The following is a 17,940-nucleotide window of genomic DNA, read 5'->3' on the forward strand; positions in this document are numbered from 1 at the left end:
GGCACATTTCAGCCAAATAAGAGGGAAATTATTATTATTGTTTACCCTGACAAACATTTTTATTCCTACTGCCCTTTTGGGAGAATGTAACATATCCCGTTCCCAGAGCCCTTGCCTGGTTCAGAGCCTCGTGCGTCTCTCCATTCAGTGGCCGCTAAATAGAGAGACGTTCGAGGCTCTGGAACCTGGGTAGCTTTCGTTGGAGGCTGGTTGCTATCCTGTTAAAAGCATGCGATGCGTTCAACCTCATCACTATAATGCACACTTAGGGGGCAATAAGCACTGTTTTTCGTAGTGCCTCTGCTGGTCAGCTTTTTTCCTTCTCAGTGCTTTCGAGCATTAATATCGCAAATTTGTGCACAATTCCTGTGCCATTATGCGCTATTTTGCGACAAAGAGTTTCTACAGATTTTTCTTCTGCAGAAAATCCAAAGTCTCTAATATTCTCAAGTACTTTTTTTATGAGGTTCTTACAGCGTATACTGTGCCGATATAAGCCGCCATCTTGGATAACCATGAGGGGATTGGGTCTAGCATTGACGACAGTTTTATCTTGAAATATTGACAAATTATAGCGTTATATTTCCGCTACCAAAAAAAAAAAAAACAATCAGATAATTCGCCTTAGTTTTGGAAATACAAAGGTGGGGGGGGGGGGGGGGGGTCTTTTAAGTTTCACCACAGGGAGCCCGTGATGGAAGCTTGTTTCAAATTTTCATTCCGTTATTACACAAAATCCTCAAGTGGTACCGGTCTCAATACTAATAAGCATCCTCTTGGCTATCTTTATGCCAAGTTTGGTGCCTTTGTCCGCTATGTATCGATTAAAACACTAAGCGAGTAATGAGATTGGATCCCAGGGGGGGGGGGGGGGGGGTGGGACTCTCCCTAAAAAGACTCGTCGAGAACATGAATTTTATACCCTAAGGGATAGCAAAATGGGTGTGGTTTCTGGATTTTTTAACCCTAAGCAAGAGAGCATAAGATAAGAGAGGGACACTTTGGTATTACCCGCGCGCCATGTCGATTCCGAATCCGGCTATTTTTAGTAACCACCACCCCACCACCCCACCACTGCGCGTGAGGATTTTCTCCGTTTATTTTGTCCTACTCCCCCGCGGGTTGCGTGTTGTTGTTTTGCCAACTCGATAGGAATGAAAAGAGATCATGTAAAATAACTAGGAATAAGAAAACAAGTCTAACCTAAGTTACCAAGACTGGCAAATATACTCACAGAAAGCTAAATCCCTGAATAGTTTGACTGTTTTGTTTGTCTGAGCGGCGAAGTCAAATGAGAAAGAAAAAACCGACGAGCGATAAAATGGCTGTGATACTGCGTTTGATTCAAATCATGACACCAGCTTGTATAAAAACAACATAATAATATAACATATAATAATTACAACATCAAAGAAATACAGTAATATCTCCCTCTTTATTTTCTCACTTTTACAAAAGCTCAGATACTTCAGCTTGCTGGCTTTGATCATCACAAAATTGCATTCCCTCGTTACAAGGATAGTTTAATGAAATGTATTTTTCTTGGATTCCTTCTCAATTCACCGGAATATTCACAAAAATCAATATTATATCTAATGTCTAACTTACAGATTTCGTTTGACCATTAGGAAGATAATGAATGTTGAGAAACCACGAAGAAGCAAGGAAGTTAGAGCAAAAACGGTGATTGAAGCACGAGGTTTTCCGCTCTTGATTTTAAATGAAGTCTCGTTTTGGAAATCTTGCAATCCTCGAAGTACTACATCCCCTTAATAAACTGCAACTGCCCGTATCCTTGATGCTAGAATGACATTTTCGATGGTATTTGTGCAAATAGGGTGTTTTTTTTCGGTTTCCTGTCACAAAACAGCGGCAAACAACAAGATGTAAATGCCAATGCGCGGGGGTAGGGTGAGCAAAAATGCTATCGCGCAGTGGGGTGGTGGCTACTAAAAATAGCCGGATCCGGAATCGACATGGCGCGCGGGAATACCAAAGTGTCCCTCTCTTATCTTATGCTCTCTTGCCCTAAGGGATGGCAGAATTTCAGATATCACCGCGAACGTACGATTGCTTAAGTGACAGCCGGCTTCACAGCAATCCAAATGACAATGGCGATTTTGATTGGCCAATTGACGTTCGTTGACTTTGACAGTTGTCACGAGATCGATGGATTGAGATTTAACAGAAAGTCTTACAAACTGTAACAGGAAGTGTGGTTTGTATTTCTGGGACGGGTCCCCTGGTAGACACCCTAAGGGATAGCAGAGTTCCAAAAGACCCTAATGGATAGCACTTGGGGCGAATTTTAAACCCTAAGGGATAGGATGAGCATATGTACACTTTTTTATGGAGAGTCCCCCGGGGGATTGGATTCTTCCTGTGTGCGCACGCGTGAATGGAGTTACACCGCATCTTTCCCACGCGGGCGCACCACGAAAATTATTCCAACAACACCAACAGCGATTTGTTATGAAATGCTCCCCTTCTGAAAGTATACAAGAACGAAATCGAAAATAAAGTAATTGGAATCGCGATTACGTGATTGTGTCAGTCGAAGGATGTGAAGAGAGATGAAACACTTTTGGCTCGAAAGGCTGCGATACTTGGATAAACCAAGAACGAATAAGGCCTGAAATTCACTATTGCCTTCGCGCCAAAAGTTTGAAGATTTCAGCAGAAAGTAAGCTCATTGCTAACTCTGGATTGTCGATTTATAGTGGGATGATTAGATTTTGATGAATTCTTTAGTATTTTATTTCTAAGTTGCTATTATTGTAAGCAATTTGCTTTAGGTATAGATATTGCGAGAGAATAGCTTTTCGCTTCAACAGTTTGTCTGTTGTCATGTGAATTTATCCATTTGAGTAAAACGTGCACACAAACAAACAAACAAAACACGAATACAGATTTCACCAGAAACATTGAAAGTATTATTTAAGTATTTTCTCATTTATTGATGAGTAGTGTGCATTGATTGTATATTCACAATTAAACAAGATCTTTTGTTGCCTTAAACAAGAACATCGTTTTTTATATAACAGGAATTTTATGATTACTCGAATTCACACTCATCTCATTATTTAAGTAAGTTATAGCTCAGCGACAAATCAAATATTGTATTGTTTTATGGCGTTACATTTCCCTTTAAGTTAGTACTAGGTTTTATGTTCAATTCTTTTAAATCTGCAACCATTTTACAACCTTATTGTAAATAAGTTTAAATTGGATACTCTCATACATACAAAAGGAAGCTAAAAATTTTGCTACTCCAGATATCTTAGCTTGTCATTGAGGGAGCTACAGTACAGCGTTATTCTCAATTGGAAAATATATAAATTCAATTAATTGAAGTATTCAAAGCCATCATGTCAAAAAGGCTAATTATATGGTCCCATCATGCAAATAGAGACTTGATGGCAAAATGATTAGTTCTATTCCTAACCCTCAGGACACCTCTGGGTTTAAGCAAGGGTCCAAAATAACAAGTTACTTTTAGTTATTTGTTTGTATTTAGTTTTGCTGGGCATTTTTTCTGTCTGTGACAAAAAGGTGTGTAATAGCGGGGTGTCATTAAGTTTTGTTTGTTAACAAATATCCTGACTATTAGAATTGATGCCAAGCAAAGCAAAAATTATATTTTCCATGCTTCAGGTTGGTTATGCCCAAAAAAGTTGATCTGCGAGTTGTCCATTGTTCAGGGGCTGATGAGGGCCATAGTGCTAAAGAACTAGAGGTAAGATTCTTGTGTTATAGCTACTAGACTTAATAGGCAGATACTCGTGTTAGTGTTGTATCGTGTTGATACTCGAGCATTTAGCTTCAAAAAATCTTGTTGTTCATAGTTTTATATATAGGTGACTTTATATGATAAATTGATATCCAAATGAATACAACCTACTTACAGCACTAACCTATTTAGCTAAATTATACTGCACACTGTTGTGACAATTACCACAAGCCATAACTTAGTTGATTTTTTTTAAAGATTCTTGGGCTGTCTTATAGAAAAAGCACAAAAAAAGGACTTCATTTTGGCAAAATCTGATGCATTTGAATTTAACTAAGTTCATTGTGACCCTATCTTGCAGGTCCATAGTCCAACAACATCTGGTTGGCAGTCATCACGGTATGGTGTATTAAAAAGCTGATACAACTACCTTGATTTTAATTACATCTTGTTAATATAAACGATTGATAAGTGGAGAAATCCCAAACACTTTGTTTTGTTTCTCATCAGATTCTGCTTATACCCCCAAGAGATTGTACTTCAGATATCTAAGGTTCAGCCACTGAGAGTTCGAAAACTTCAGGTGCTTTCTCACCAGTATTTGGTTGGTAAGTTAGAATTGCAGAGCAGGGAGACCATACCCCTACACAGAGCAAAGGAACTGAACCTCCATACAGAGAAGGGAGACCACACCCCTTTACAGAGGAAGGGAGACCACACCCCTGTACAGAAAAGGGAGACAACACCCTTATACATATATAGGGGACACCACCCTTGTACAGATAAGGGTGACCACACCCTTGTACAGATAAGGGTGACCACATCTGCATACAGAGCAGGGAGGCCATGCCCTTGTATAAGGGGGGACTACAGTGCATACTCATACAGAGCAAAAAGAATACACAGAGCAGGGAGACCAAACCCCATACAGAAAAGGGAGACCACACCCCTATACGAAGAAGGGAGCCCACACCCTCAAACGAACAGAGCAGGGAGACCAAACCCCATACAGAAAAGGGAGACCACACCCCCATACGAAGAAGGGAGACCACACCCTCAAACAAACAGAACAGGGAACCTAACTTTATTGGTTCATGCACTTAAAGCCAGAACTTTCTTGGGGGGGGGGGGCGGTCTTAAATACTATATATGCTGGCAGAGAGCTGGTGCATCCAACTCCTGTTCCTCCCCCTGACTACATGCCTGAGGTTTATTGGTTTGAATTATTTGCCTTGCTGTTTGTTTCAGCCACCAGGATTGAGGTGTTTGTGGGCCGTGTTCCAAGTGGTCAGCCTGTCTCACTGCTCACATGCAAGTACAAGCGACTAGGGTCAGTCCAAGCCATAATATCTTTCTTTACCTTTCTAGCACCCACAGTAACTGATGTTTGAGTCTTTTTCTGCCTACCCAATGTTTTATTCTTTTTAATGATACATACATGAATACATGATTACTTATTGAAGGAAGACTTATCCTGTAGCCATAAGCTAATTATTATTTTTTACTTAGATATGTTGGGTTATCTGATAATGAAAGTACACAGTTCAAGGTAAAAAAAAGTTAACATTAAATGTAAAAATTTGATACAGTAATTCACTAATGATTATTTGGAAACTTTTTGATATTGTGTACCTGGAATAAACCACTGTACCATTCACACGAATCTAATTACACTCAAACTACCAGCAAAAAATGTTCAAAAGTTGTGCTGAATTCACACACAAAGTGTTAAGTTTCTTCCAGGCTGTACTGTAGTAACACCTGAGCCTTATTGATATTTTTTTTTTTGTAATTCTTATGGAGATGTCTCCAAAAAACACCAAGGGGAAACATTGTTTTCACTTTATGGCCCACATACCACTGTTTCATGTTTCTGTCTTCATTTACACCAGAAACAGGTTAAAATGTTCTGGTGTAAAAAAAAAAAAAAACATTCAACTGAAGCACTATCTCTACACTGGATTAATGAAAACATTTCTAATTGAATTACATTTGCTATTATCAGGCTAGGGAGCTCAAATCCATCCATCTTGATGCAGAGGGTCAGTTTATCAAGCTACTTGTCCACAAGAACTATGTCAATAGATACAACCTTTATAATCAGGTTAGCTTTGTTTTGCAGTGCATTATTGTTGAATTATCTATAATTATACACAGATTTTAATGGTTAGTAATTTAATGATAAAAGTTGAATCCTGTTTACGGTAAAATATTTTCCTAGAAGTTCTGTTTTCAAATAGTTGATCAAATAGAAACCTCTCCTCAGGTTGGCTTGGTTGCAGTCAATGTAATAGCAGACGTCCCTGAAATTGTGCCAGCTGATCCACATGACCCAGATCCAGTAAGTATATAATCACATGATACATGTGGCCCTTATCCAGTAAGTATATATCACATTATACATGTGACCCTGATCCAGTAAGTATATATCACATGATACATGTGACCCTGTTCCAGTAAGTATATATCACATTATACATGTGACCCAGATCCAGTAAGTATATAATCACATGATACATGTGGCCCTTATCCAGTAAGTATATATCACATGATACATGTGACCCTGATCCAGTAAAGATATATCACTTGATACATGTGACCCAGATCCAGTAAGTATATAATCACATGATACATGTGGCCCTTATCCAGTAAGTATATATCACTTGATACATGTGACCCTGATCCAGTAAGTATATATCAGTTGATACATGTGACCCTTATCCAGTAAGTATATATCACATGATACATGTGACCCTTATCCAGTAAGTATATATCACTTGATACATGTGACCCTTATCCAGTAAGTATATATCACATGATACATGTGACCCTTATCCAGTAAGTATATATCACATTATACATGTGACCCTTATCCAGTAAGTATATATCACTTGATACATGTGACCCTTATCCAGTAAGTATATATCACTTAATACATGTGACCCTTATCCAGTAAGTATATGTCACTTGATACATGTGGCCCTTATCCAGTAAGTATATATCACATGATACATGTGACCCTTATCCAGTAAGTATATATCACATGATACATGTGACCCTTATCCAGTAAGTATATGTCACTTGATACATGTGGCCCTTATCCAGTAAGTATATATCACATGATACATGTGACCCTTATCCAGTAAGTATATGTCACTTGATACATGTGGCCCTTATCCAGTAAGTATATATCACATGATACATGTGACCCTTATCCAGTAAGTATATATCACATTATACATGTGACCCTTATCCAGAAAGTATATATCACATGATACATGTGACCCTGATCCAGTAAGTATATATCACATTATACATGTGACCCTTATCCAGTAAGTATATATCACATGATACATGTGACCCTTATCCAGTAAGTATATGTCACCTGATACATGTGACCCTTATCCAGTAAGTATACACCTATTTCAATAAAGGTTGTCAGTGCAAATGGCGATTGGCAAATTGCAGTTGGCAGGACAACCGAAAGTAACCTTGCGTCTCAAAGAATTTGGATAAATCAAGACAATTATCCATTAAAGGTTACCAATGCTTGACATTGCTGGACTTTATTTAACACCTTATGAATAATTAGTGCCCATAAGCCATTTACCATTCGCCATTTGCACTGACAACCTTTTGTGAAATAGGTGTATATCACATGATACATGTGACCCTTATCCAGTAAGTATATATCACATGATACATGTGACCCAGATCCAGTAAGTATATATCACATGATACATGTGACCCTGATCCAGTAAGTATATATCACTTGATACATGTGACCCAGATCCAGTAAGTATATATCACATTATACATGTGACCCTGATCCAGTAAGTATATATCACATTATACATGTGACCCTGGTCCAGTAAGTATATATCACTTGATACATGTGACCCTTATCCAGTAAGTATATATCACTTGATATATTTGACCCTTATCCATTATTATAGTATATATCATTTGATCCACATGACCCTGATCTCTGAAGTCTTTTATTCGCTATTATTATAATGATCCACCTGACCATAGTGCTTGATCAAGGAAGTTTGTAATACCAAATCTCTGTCCCCTAACAAGCCCTCTCTTTTGTTTCCTAGATCAAGGGTATTGACAGCATCGTTGACAGCTATATGAAGCCAGAGTCACAATTTTCAGGAGACCCCATATGGGGGAAAATTAACCGTCCTGAATATGTCTCACCACTTGATGACCTGGCTTTTGACATGTACCAGGTGGGATAATGCCACGTATCGATTGACAGTGCACGACAGCAAAAGTCAAATAGTGCCATACACTAGATCTGGAACCGCTTTAAACCTACAGACTCTGAGACAGTAGATTTAATTCAGTTTAATTTGTAGGGTTGTTAAATTATAATGCAATAAACTATGCACACTACAGCATGTACATTTTACATGGAGGGTCATTAAACAATACAAGACATTAACTTGTGCTTTTCCAACCTATAAATCTTTACCTTATGATAATTGTCATTAATTAAAGGATCCTGAGACTGCTAACTTGATTAGAAAGCTTGAAGCCAAGAAAAAGGAAGCAGTCCAACGTAAGTTATCTTGAAGGTTCAAGATTATCTGGTTATTAATTTCTACACAAATCAATTAGTGAAATACCAAGACAGTTACTGTTAGCAGAAAGCAAACCGTAAAAAGGGATTTTGTTTATTGACTGTCAAAGCTTAAGATATGCCATACAGTTTTATTCCATACGATAATGCTATATTTTTCATTTAGAGGAGAGATATGATTTTGCCAAAAAGTTGAAGGTTGTGATCTCTGAACTGTACAAAGCTGGAGAAAAGCTTGGCAAGTATGAGGTAGAAAAGAAAAGAGCTGTGGAACAAGAAGACTATGACCATGCACAGGAGAAAAAGGTACTGATCAACTGAGTTGCAAAAATTTGTGAAACCCAACTAAGTTACTAAATGTTACTAAGTTACTAATTCTAATTAATCCAATTAAAATCAGATTAAAAACAAGCTGCTGTAGGTTTAGACAGGGGAGTACTTCAAGCTACTGTAGTAGCTGGTGCTAATGTCCATAAAACCTCAGCCATTTGCTTTTTATCTTTCCCCTCAAAGTGATCATTGATTCTTTACCCACTGCTTAAGTGGTGCTACAGGCTTTGGATCTTGAATGGAATTGTGTTCTTCCTTTTATGAGTTTGAATGTTTTCTCTAAAGCGTGAAATTGATGAGTTCAGGCTATATGTATATCGCCAGCTGGATATCAGCGCCCTGCTGGAGCTAGATGGGGTAGGTTGATCACTTTTTAAAAAGATCTTAGTTCCAAATATTCCAAGGTTTATAATTATTTATGATTGTCATGTTTTTTGTCTTGATTTAGAAGTCATACAACCAGCAGCCGCCACTACACATTAGTAAGTATATTGAACTGTCAGATTATATACTGTTGAATAATGATGGATTAACTCTATATAGAAAATTTAGCTTGTGAATGACCCATGTAAAACTATGCCATTGTATCATTGCATCTACTTTGAAAAGCTTTAAGTTAGGCTATTGTACCTATCACTTTGTTTTCTTTACAGCCTCCCCTCCCTTACCCCCATTGGTTTCACAGAGAACACCTCCCCCTGTGCAGCAGGCAGAAAGGAGGTCGCCACCCATCCGGCCTGCACAGACCTACACTTCACCTGAGCCTACACGACAGGATTTCACTTCTCCTATTGCAGTAAGTATCAGTACTTAAACATGGTCCTGGCAGTTTCTGAAAGTTTTAAAATGTATACGTTTTATTTCACATTTTTAAGACATTAAAAAACTCATTTCATTTTGATAGTGGTCTAAAAAGTCTTTTATTCAAAATCCAGATAATTATTTAGAAATTGAATAGAAATGATAGACCCTGCCAAGATTTCACCCTGCCAAAAGTGTTTTATCTAAAGGAAATAATATCTTATGTACTTATGTGCATGTTTGATTACTTTTCACACCTTGGATTTAGATAACTCGAGGAATGGTAAACTATAGCCTAGCACTGTTTCCATGGAGATTGATGGTATTTTTTTTCCAAGGTTGACCAAAGTCAGAATGAGGATCGGCCACTCCCTGCTCTTAAAAAGTAAGCTACACATTGCTAGTTAATGTAAAATGTAAAAACTCTTTTAAGTTCCCCTCTCCCCTCTTCAGCTGTCTCATTGACACTTCTTTCTTTGCTTGTTTTTTAAATGTCTTTGTTTTTTTCACTTTTCAGCAAATCTCTAGAGCAAGAAGGTGAGAAACCATCAGATCTGCCCCTGATTGAATAATCCATCCAATTCACAATCACTTCATATGAATATTAAACAATCATATTCTTTCACACATTTTTTTTTACATTTAACAGAACCCATCCCAGAGGAGCCTGTAACAGCTAAGACAGGTATAAAGCTATTTTAAGATTGTGTAGAATGGTACTGGCTTTACTTCTCTAACCAGACTGTCTTTGCTAGGGCAGCACCAAAATAACCATGCCATGCAAGTCAGATCTACAGACCTCAAGATTTTATTTATTTATTTATTTTTTGCCAGGAGATGGACCCGAACCTCTTAAAGAAAATGATCTACGCACAGCAGGCATGGCTGTTGATGTGTTTGGAGAACATTTGGTAAAACAAATACTCAAAGCCCCCTTCTTAAAAAAAAATATTAAATAAAACTTTTACATAAATAGCGAATAGCATAAGTTCAAGTGATAAACTATTGATGCATATTATGTATCTATATTCTCCTGTGTAGCCAGTACAAACACAGATATGTAGCTAGGGGGATGCTCAGGGCGCAAATACATCATACTTACTTCTTTATTTGCTACTACTTACAGAGTACAGATTTGCTCAGTAGCATTTTATGACTCACAGTGTCTCCTGATAACTGTAGTTTTTTTTTCAATCCCTATATCTTCCTCTCCTTTAGGTGCAGTGCGCCTTCTCCAAACAGTGGAACTTCCGGCAAGAAGCCATGGAGATGCTTGAACAGGAAATGACGTCATCTTCACCGGACCTCACAAGTGACAAAGAACCTCGTAACGTTGTCAGGGCAACTGTCATACTATTGAAGAAGGGAATCAAGGAGAAAGTACTAACTGTAAGTTAGTATGTGTTTTGTGCTTGTGAATAAGAAATCAGGGTGTAGCTGATTATGCACTAATTTGCCATAGCATTCTTATGTAAATTAGCCACACAAATACAAGAAACAAGAGGTCACTTGGAAAAATTGAGTCTATTAGTAAGGTGGTAACTGGAGTATAAGGAATCAATCTAGCTCATCATTCTACTAATTGGTGTTAAACCTTATACAAATTAGCAGTTTTTTAAAGGGAAATACATTTTCAAGTCAATAAGCATTGCATACCATACCCTAATTTTCTAATTAAGATCTAATTTCTCTATTCTTTCCCCTGGCCAGTCCAGTCTAGCTCTGTTCATTTGGTACAATATATATCAGTAAATATATATACAAACACCATGATATGATACAAAGTCTTTACCAAGGGTAAATAAAAAGAACAAGCAAAGAACTAAATTTCTCCCACTCTAAAAGAAATAAAAGCAAAAAAAAAAAAAAAAAAATTGGGAAGTACAAAAGTATGGATAGTATGAGGAGTACGTGCTATTCTAAGGCCCAACCTTTACAATAGAATTATTTATCAAAGGAGAATATATTAGGGTCATTCCACAGTATTTTGAGCCTGAACATCAAATTCTGAAATCAACTATTTCTGACTTAATTTGCTTATCAACTTAAAGAGTGATGCCTGAAGTTTATTCAACAGGTGTCTGTTTCTAAATAAAAGTAAAGGGAAAAGGAGAGGGTAAACAAAATTCTAGTGCTGCTAATGATTATAAAAGTCCCCAAAGTTTAGGTAAGGCTGTGAGACGAGTGCAAAAGCACTTACCGAAGAGTCCCTCAAAAGTGCCTCATGTGCTAGCAAAGGTTGTACAAGCAATGTCACCAGGCAAACGAAAGTCAGTCATTGAAGCAGTTGACAGTTCTTCAAAGAAAAGAAAGCCAGCTGAAGATCCCAGAAAGCAGCGATCAGATGCATTGTCAGACAAGAGTATTAAAGAAGTTGAAGAATTTTATAGAAGAGATGACATAAGTAGAATGTGCCCAGGTAAAAAAGACTGTGTGTCTGTAAAAACTAGCAAGGGGCGAGAAGTGAGGAAAAAGAGATTGTTGCTTTATAACATTGCTGAGGTGCACCAAATGTTTAATAAGAGAGAATCAGATACAAGCATTGGTTTATCGAAGTTTGCATCCCTCAGGCCACCAGAAGTAATACCTATTACCTTAAGAGATCAAGAAGTTTGTGTTTGCAAGTATCACGAGAACATAGAATTACTTCTGAGTGAAATTAGCAAAGCTGTCCCTGGAGTTTCCAAGACGGCTGATGAGATGTTGTGTAAAACTGTGTGCAGTACAAATGATGCAAAGTGCATGGAAAGAGACTGTAGCAAATGTGATGTTGAGGGGTCAGTCAATGACATGTTTGACGAATGCAATGAAGATCAGTCAGTCTCCTATTATCAGTGGGAGACTTCTGATGATGGAATAGTGAGGAAAGTGCAAGTTAACTGCAATCTTGGAGAGGCTAAAGATGATCTTATAGTACAGCTCCAGCCATTTGGAAGACATGTGTATAACATCAGGCGTCAGTACATTGAGCTAGCGGTCCTCAAAGAAACACTGGCACCTGGAGAAATTATTGTACACGAAGATTTCGCTGAAAATTTTCAGCTTAAACATCAACGAGAGATCATGGCTGCACACTGGCACAATGAAATGGTGACAGTGTTTACTGCAGTGGTATACTGTAGGGATGATGGGGGAGAGTTGCAGCATTTGTCTTATGCTGTTATAAGTGACGAACTCTCTCATGACAAGTCGTCTGTCTATGCATACAACTCTCTGATTCTTGAAGATGTTAAGAAAGTAACAGAAGTAAAGAAGGTCCACTACTGGTCTGATGGTCCCTCCTCACAGTCCAAGAATAGTTACAACTTGTCAATTGTGGTGTACCATGAAAGGGATTTTGGTTGTGATGCCACATGGAATTTTTTTGAGACTGCGCATGGGAAAGGCCCCTGTGGTGGTATTGGTGGGGAGGTAAAGAGAGTGGTTTGGCGGGCAATACTACAGTCAAGCGTGGTGGTAACCTCAGCCAAGGAGTTTGCAGACACAGCAAAACAACTGTGCAAGAAGATTAGGGTTCTCTACTGTTCAGAGGACCAAGTGGGGTTGGTAACTGAGAAGCTTAGAACCCGATGGAACAGTTGCAAAGCAATCCCTTCCACACACACTATTCACTTTGTGACCAAGGTGGATGAGGTAACCATTAAAAGTGGCTAAGAATTCTCAGTTCTCCCAACAGGATTGCTGTCAAGAGCATGTCTTGATATCAAAGAGCCCCCTGTCTCATCAGCCTAGTGGAAAGGATTCAAAGCAAGTGCCAGCAGCAGTAAAAAAAGATCCAGGACAAAAAGCTGCAACCAGACCCTGTGCAACGAATTCGAAACGGGTGCCAGCATCAGTCGTAGCAAAAGAGACAGGCCAAGTGAAGGCTCCTTATCTGACAACTGACTTTGGCTTGCCTCCAATGCTTAAGGATAGATTCAGAAATCCTGGTCATGTCACTGCTATCCCTCACAAGGCACAGCTATTGTCTGGGATTATAAATGGTCAAGTTAAATTCAAAGGCAAAGGAGTCATATCACCAAATGATCTAAGCTCGCTCCAGGGAGGGCATGCAAAGGAAGAAGATAACTTTCTTACCAACTTTGCTGTTGATACATACCTTGAAATGCTCCAAACTGCTTCGCCCAACATTGTTGTATTTCCTTGGGAACAATTTGAGAAGTCATCAATCATCAAACGCCAATTATCTGCTAAAGGAAAACTCCTTGAAAAAGATCTTATCATCGCACCTTGCTGCCCAGCGGGAGGTAACCACTGGTTTCTGGTGGTAGCTGTACCCAAGGAAAAGACCATATTTGCTCTTGATAGCCTAGCAGGGTCATTTATTGAACCCACAGCTGAAGCTGCTATGTGCAAAATGTGGCATATCCTCAAGAAGGCTGACGGCAGTTTGGACATAGCTACATGGAGGTTTGCATCAAACAAACCAGGCGATTTGCCACAACAAGCCAATGGAATTGACTGTGGTGTATTTCTTTTAATGTATGCTAGGTGCTTGGCCACTGGTGCCCCAATGCTCTGCAAGATCCTGACATCCCAGCAGTTAGAGACCAGATGATATTAGAGCTTCACTACCAAGCCTTGCTTCCCCCACAAACAAGCATCATTGAGAAAGATCAGTATTATGCAGTGGATTACGTGAAGAAATACTACATAGGTAGAGCCTTAGATGCATCTAGTGATGGATTCCTTATACCATTCAAGTTTCTATATTATGTTGGAGCACAGAAGTTTGGCTGGCCAATCAGAGATGATGTAGAAAGTGTCCACCCCTCATGTGTATTCCATGGCCCACTGGCATTGCAGGGAAATGGGCCCTTCGAAGTCCCAACTTAGATGAGGTAGAGGCTGTTTTCAAGTTGCTAAAAAAATAAAATGGCCTGACTGATCATTACAGATAATGATAATATCATAGCACCCATGTTATTATATGTACTTGTGTACATTGTGTTTCTAGCCCTTCGAGAGCCCACTAAGATGAGGTAAGAGACCGGGTCTCTCAAAGCAAGGGTCAGACAACTTAACTAGCTGTTAATGTGTTGCCACATTTGTAAGAGAGTTGGTGTTGAACTGGATTTAAGATTAAAAGTGTCTGCTACAGAAAACTTTAATAATTGTACTGTTATAATAATTTTTTGTATATGCTAAAAAGTAGATTCCATAACAATTTTCTAGAATCTTTTTGTGCTGGGATATGACTATCTAACATGCTGAGATAAAACTATACTATATGAATGAAATACATTTTGAAAATATTTCCTATGTTTTTGAGTGCAGTAAGCAGCATTTTTTGTGGTTCTTCTCTTATTTGTAGTTTAGTGCCCTTGTGTAGACTCCGCAACGTACACTCCGCAACAGCACCAGTCCATCTAAAACTAGCAATTTCACCAAGAAGATAAAACAAAAGCAAAATATTCTTATTGCTTAAATCAACCCAGAAGAATGTTGTTCCTTATTATTTAAGCCCCATTTAAAAATATTCAGAAAGTTCACAGAGTTTTTAAGGTAAAGTTCATTTCTAAAAAAATTGGATTTTTCTGCGTAGACTCCGCAACGGCTGTATATTATCAACTATCTCAGAAGCATTTAAACTTTGCAATATCCCCTTCCTTACTGTTTGTAGTACTTATACCCCTTTCCCCTAGAAGTATACTTTTATTAAGATAAACACTCTTAATTAGAAGTTATAATGTCTCAAATCTCTCCAAATGTAGACTCCACAGCATACAGTTTACTGTGGAATGACCCATTAACTGGCACCAATACAAAAATACATATGATAACTGATCTTAGAGTAAAAGTCATGGAGGCCAAAGTGACTCAAGACTTTTGGTAATATATGTTTTGCATATGAAATAGAATTAAGAGAGAAAAAAAAACAAATGCGATGTTTTTATCTAGGTATTCACTCCATGCCTGGGTGTTCTCCGAGCGCTCTTGCATGCGTATATCCCACACCACAGGTAAGTCTTAGTATACGCTCTTATTAACATTTGTTCTAAGATGCCTGCTGATGAGTGGATTTCGGTTCGAGGGTATGAGGGGAGTGCCCTATCAGAGAGGGACAAGAGAAATGTGGCTTATCAGAGAGGGGACAATAGGAGGGTGGCTTATCAGAGAGGGACAAGAAGAGGAGGGTGGCTTATCAGAGAGGGACAAGAAGAGGAGGGTGCCTTATCAGAGAGGGACAAGAAGAGGAGGGTGACTTATCAGAGAGGGACAAGAAGAGGAGGGTGGCTTATCAGAGAGGGACAAGAAGAGGAGGGTGCCTTATCAGAGAGGGACAAGAAGAGGAGGGTGACTTATCAGAGAGGGACAAGAAGAGGAGGGTGCCTTATCGGAGAGGGGCAAGAAGAGGAGGGTGCCTTATCAGAGAGGGACAAGAGAAATGTGGCTTATCAGAGAGGGGACAATAGGAGGGTGGCTTATCAGAGAGGGACAAGAAGAGGAGGGTGCCTTATCAGAGAGGGACAAGAAGAGGAGGGTGACTTATCAGAGAGGGACAAGAAGAGGAGGGTGCCTTATCGGAGAGGGGCAAGAAGAGGAGGGTGCCTTAACAGAGAGGGACAAGAGAAAGGTGGCTTATCAGAGAGGGACAATAGAAAGGTGGCTTATCAGAGAGGGGACAAGAGAAAGGTGGCTTATCAGAGAGGGACAAGATAAAGGGTGGCTTATCAGAGAGGGGACAAGATAAAGGGTGGCTTATCAGAGAGGGGGTGGCTGTTTGATAGAGGAACTCATAAGTGGAGATTTTTATTTGACTCCTTTCTTTTGACTTCCTTTCATAGGATAGGAAAGGCAGAAATCTCCCATGTTGTTGAGAAGGTAAGAGTTAAACTAAACGGTGTATATGCGGTGTTCAAGTTATGCTACATGAAATTATCACCACTAAGTGTTGCTTAATTTTTAGACTGTCCCAGCTTTACTTGTGAAATCAGGAGAAACGGTAAGGGCTCAATCTGTATGTATACTCTTTGTCCACCTTCTTAAAAATTGATCCCTGGCTTAACTGAGTCCTGACCCTAAGCTATCATTAAATTGCTGAAAACTTGAATATTCATAGAATTAAATATTTTACATATCTGATTTCCCCCAGACCCCAAGAACTAGGGATGCAGCCATTGAAATGATCTTGGAGATGGCAGCTTATAAGGATGTTAAGGTACGAGCGAGGCGAACTGCATTCAGGGACATCCGTGTGTGTACAATATCGGCAACATGAAGTTAAACGTTTTCTTTCCATGTAAAGTTTTCGCACCAACCCAATGAAAGAAGACGTAGTCTTATATGAAAATTCTGTACGTCCCTGTATATTCTTTCAAGGTACTCTGTCGACAGATAGCAGATACAGATAACTTGTTACTGTAAACACATACTCTGTACTATCTACAATTCTTGCATACATCATAATAAATTTGATACTTATAATGCAGAACTGTATATACTTTTTATCCCTTGACTACGTAATCCAAGGCGTCCTGTTGTCGTGTTGCAGGGGCTTGGGGTTATTGCAGACCTGGTGACACAGCCAACCAAATCAAAACAGGTAAGTGGTGGGGAACCTGTGTTAACCTGGGGTTATTGCTGACCTATGCCGCATTCACACCAAAAGCATGTTGAGTTAAACAAGGTTTTTTTTCTTTGCCTGATAACTTGCCAAGTTTCTCATTGTGTTGAATCCTTACTAGCTAAATGATCACTTAGTAACATGTACAGCACAGTCTATTAAGTTTTGTTCTTGGTTCTGCCCACTCTTGGGAGATTGAGATTTAAACCAGTTTAAACCAGCACTTAAACCAGTTAAACTGGTTTAAGTGCTGGTGTGAATGCGGTATCAGTGACACAGCCAATCAAAACAAAGAGTTCGTGTTTTTAGGGTACTCTTCAGTATTGATTAGGTTGCTTGAAGTATTCCTGTTGTGCTCGTTGGATTGACATTAGCTCTTATTACGCCAGGCTCAATGATAAATTTCCTTCTTTTTGAGGTGCTATTTTCCTTCTTTGCTGTTTGCTCTGTCTTCCTAAACCTTCTGTTACCTAGGCTCCATGGCGGTTACTCAAGAGTCGGCTGGAGATCATTGATAAGTTGCTCCCTGTCCTCGATGTGGAAAGTGGTCAAGCCGGGTGTCTGTCGCTGGAGGCTGTCATGCATGTAGCTGTCCCCGCACTTGATCACAATAATGGGGAGGTCAGGGATGCAGCAGTCAAGCTCATATTCGAGCTCTACAAAAAGGTATTTGTCACGTGATATTTGACTTTACACTAGGAAAGGAAGCATAGACGGAGTATACATAAACGCTTACCGTTTGTGCAAAAATCACTGCGAAGAAGATGCAAGTTGAGAAGGAAGAAAAATAATCATCCCATTCTTCCCTTCTCCACTTGGGACTCTTTCGCAGTGATTTTTACATGCTTCCTTCTACGTCTCTGTTTCATGTCCTAGTGAAAAGCTTCCATATGAAAAGCCTTCAGGCCAAAGCTAAGAATT

At 39.1% G+C, this 17,940-nt stretch overlaps 1 protein-coding gene across 6 annotated transcripts in view; it reads left to right on the plus strand.

The window, feature by feature from the left end:
• The first annotated feature begins 2,409 nt into the window (after positions 1 to 2,409).
• Positions 2,410 to 17,940, plus strand: part of LOC5507781 (centrosomal protein of 104 kDa) — a 38,685-nt gene continuing 23,154 nt past the window's right edge. For 3 of the 6 annotated variants that reach the window (XR_007307407.1, XM_048725680.1, XM_048725682.1), the window contains exons 1-25: positions 2,411 to 2,683; positions 3,655 to 3,736; positions 4,092 to 4,129; positions 4,241 to 4,338; positions 4,979 to 5,060; positions 5,240 to 5,279; positions 5,736 to 5,834; positions 5,997 to 6,071; positions 7,834 to 7,968; positions 8,240 to 8,300; positions 8,488 to 8,627; positions 8,937 to 9,008; positions 9,100 to 9,133; positions 9,305 to 9,447; positions 9,791 to 9,837; positions 9,970 to 9,989; positions 10,102 to 10,137; positions 10,287 to 10,363; positions 10,671 to 10,841; positions 15,354 to 15,415; positions 16,241 to 16,277; positions 16,363 to 16,398; positions 16,549 to 16,614; positions 16,948 to 16,998; positions 17,494 to 17,685. Coding sequence is in view for 5 of the 6 variants with exons in the window: in XM_048725680.1 (XP_048581637.1) it covers positions 3,662 to 3,736; positions 4,092 to 4,129; positions 4,241 to 4,338; positions 4,979 to 5,060; positions 5,240 to 5,279; positions 5,736 to 5,834; positions 5,997 to 6,071; positions 7,834 to 7,968; positions 8,240 to 8,300; positions 8,488 to 8,627; positions 8,937 to 9,008; positions 9,100 to 9,133; positions 9,305 to 9,447; positions 9,791 to 9,837; positions 9,970 to 9,989; positions 10,102 to 10,137; positions 10,287 to 10,363; positions 10,671 to 10,841; positions 15,354 to 15,415; positions 16,241 to 16,277; positions 16,363 to 16,398; positions 16,549 to 16,614; positions 16,948 to 16,998; positions 17,494 to 17,685 (1,887 nt within the window). In the remaining variant the exon portion in view is untranslated. Of the gene's footprint in view, positions 2,684 to 3,654; positions 3,737 to 4,091; positions 4,130 to 4,240; positions 4,339 to 4,978; positions 5,061 to 5,239; positions 5,280 to 5,735; positions 5,835 to 5,996; positions 6,072 to 7,441; positions 7,450 to 7,833; positions 7,969 to 8,239; positions 8,301 to 8,487; positions 8,628 to 8,936; positions 9,009 to 9,099; positions 9,134 to 9,304; positions 9,448 to 9,790; positions 9,838 to 9,969; positions 9,990 to 10,101; positions 10,138 to 10,286; positions 10,364 to 10,670; positions 10,842 to 15,353; positions 15,416 to 16,240; positions 16,278 to 16,362; positions 16,399 to 16,548; positions 16,615 to 16,947; positions 16,999 to 17,493; positions 17,686 to 17,940 lie in introns of those variants that run through there. The other 3 variants (XM_048725683.1, XM_048725681.1, XM_048725684.1) reach the window with 3 other exon arrangements.

The sequence above is a fragment of the Nematostella vectensis genome, chromosome 3 (genome assembly GCF_932526225.1).
Source record: "Nematostella vectensis chromosome 3, jaNemVect1.1, whole genome shotgun sequence".
Taxonomy (NCBI): Eukaryota; Metazoa; Cnidaria; class Anthozoa; order Actiniaria; family Edwardsiidae; genus Nematostella; species Nematostella vectensis.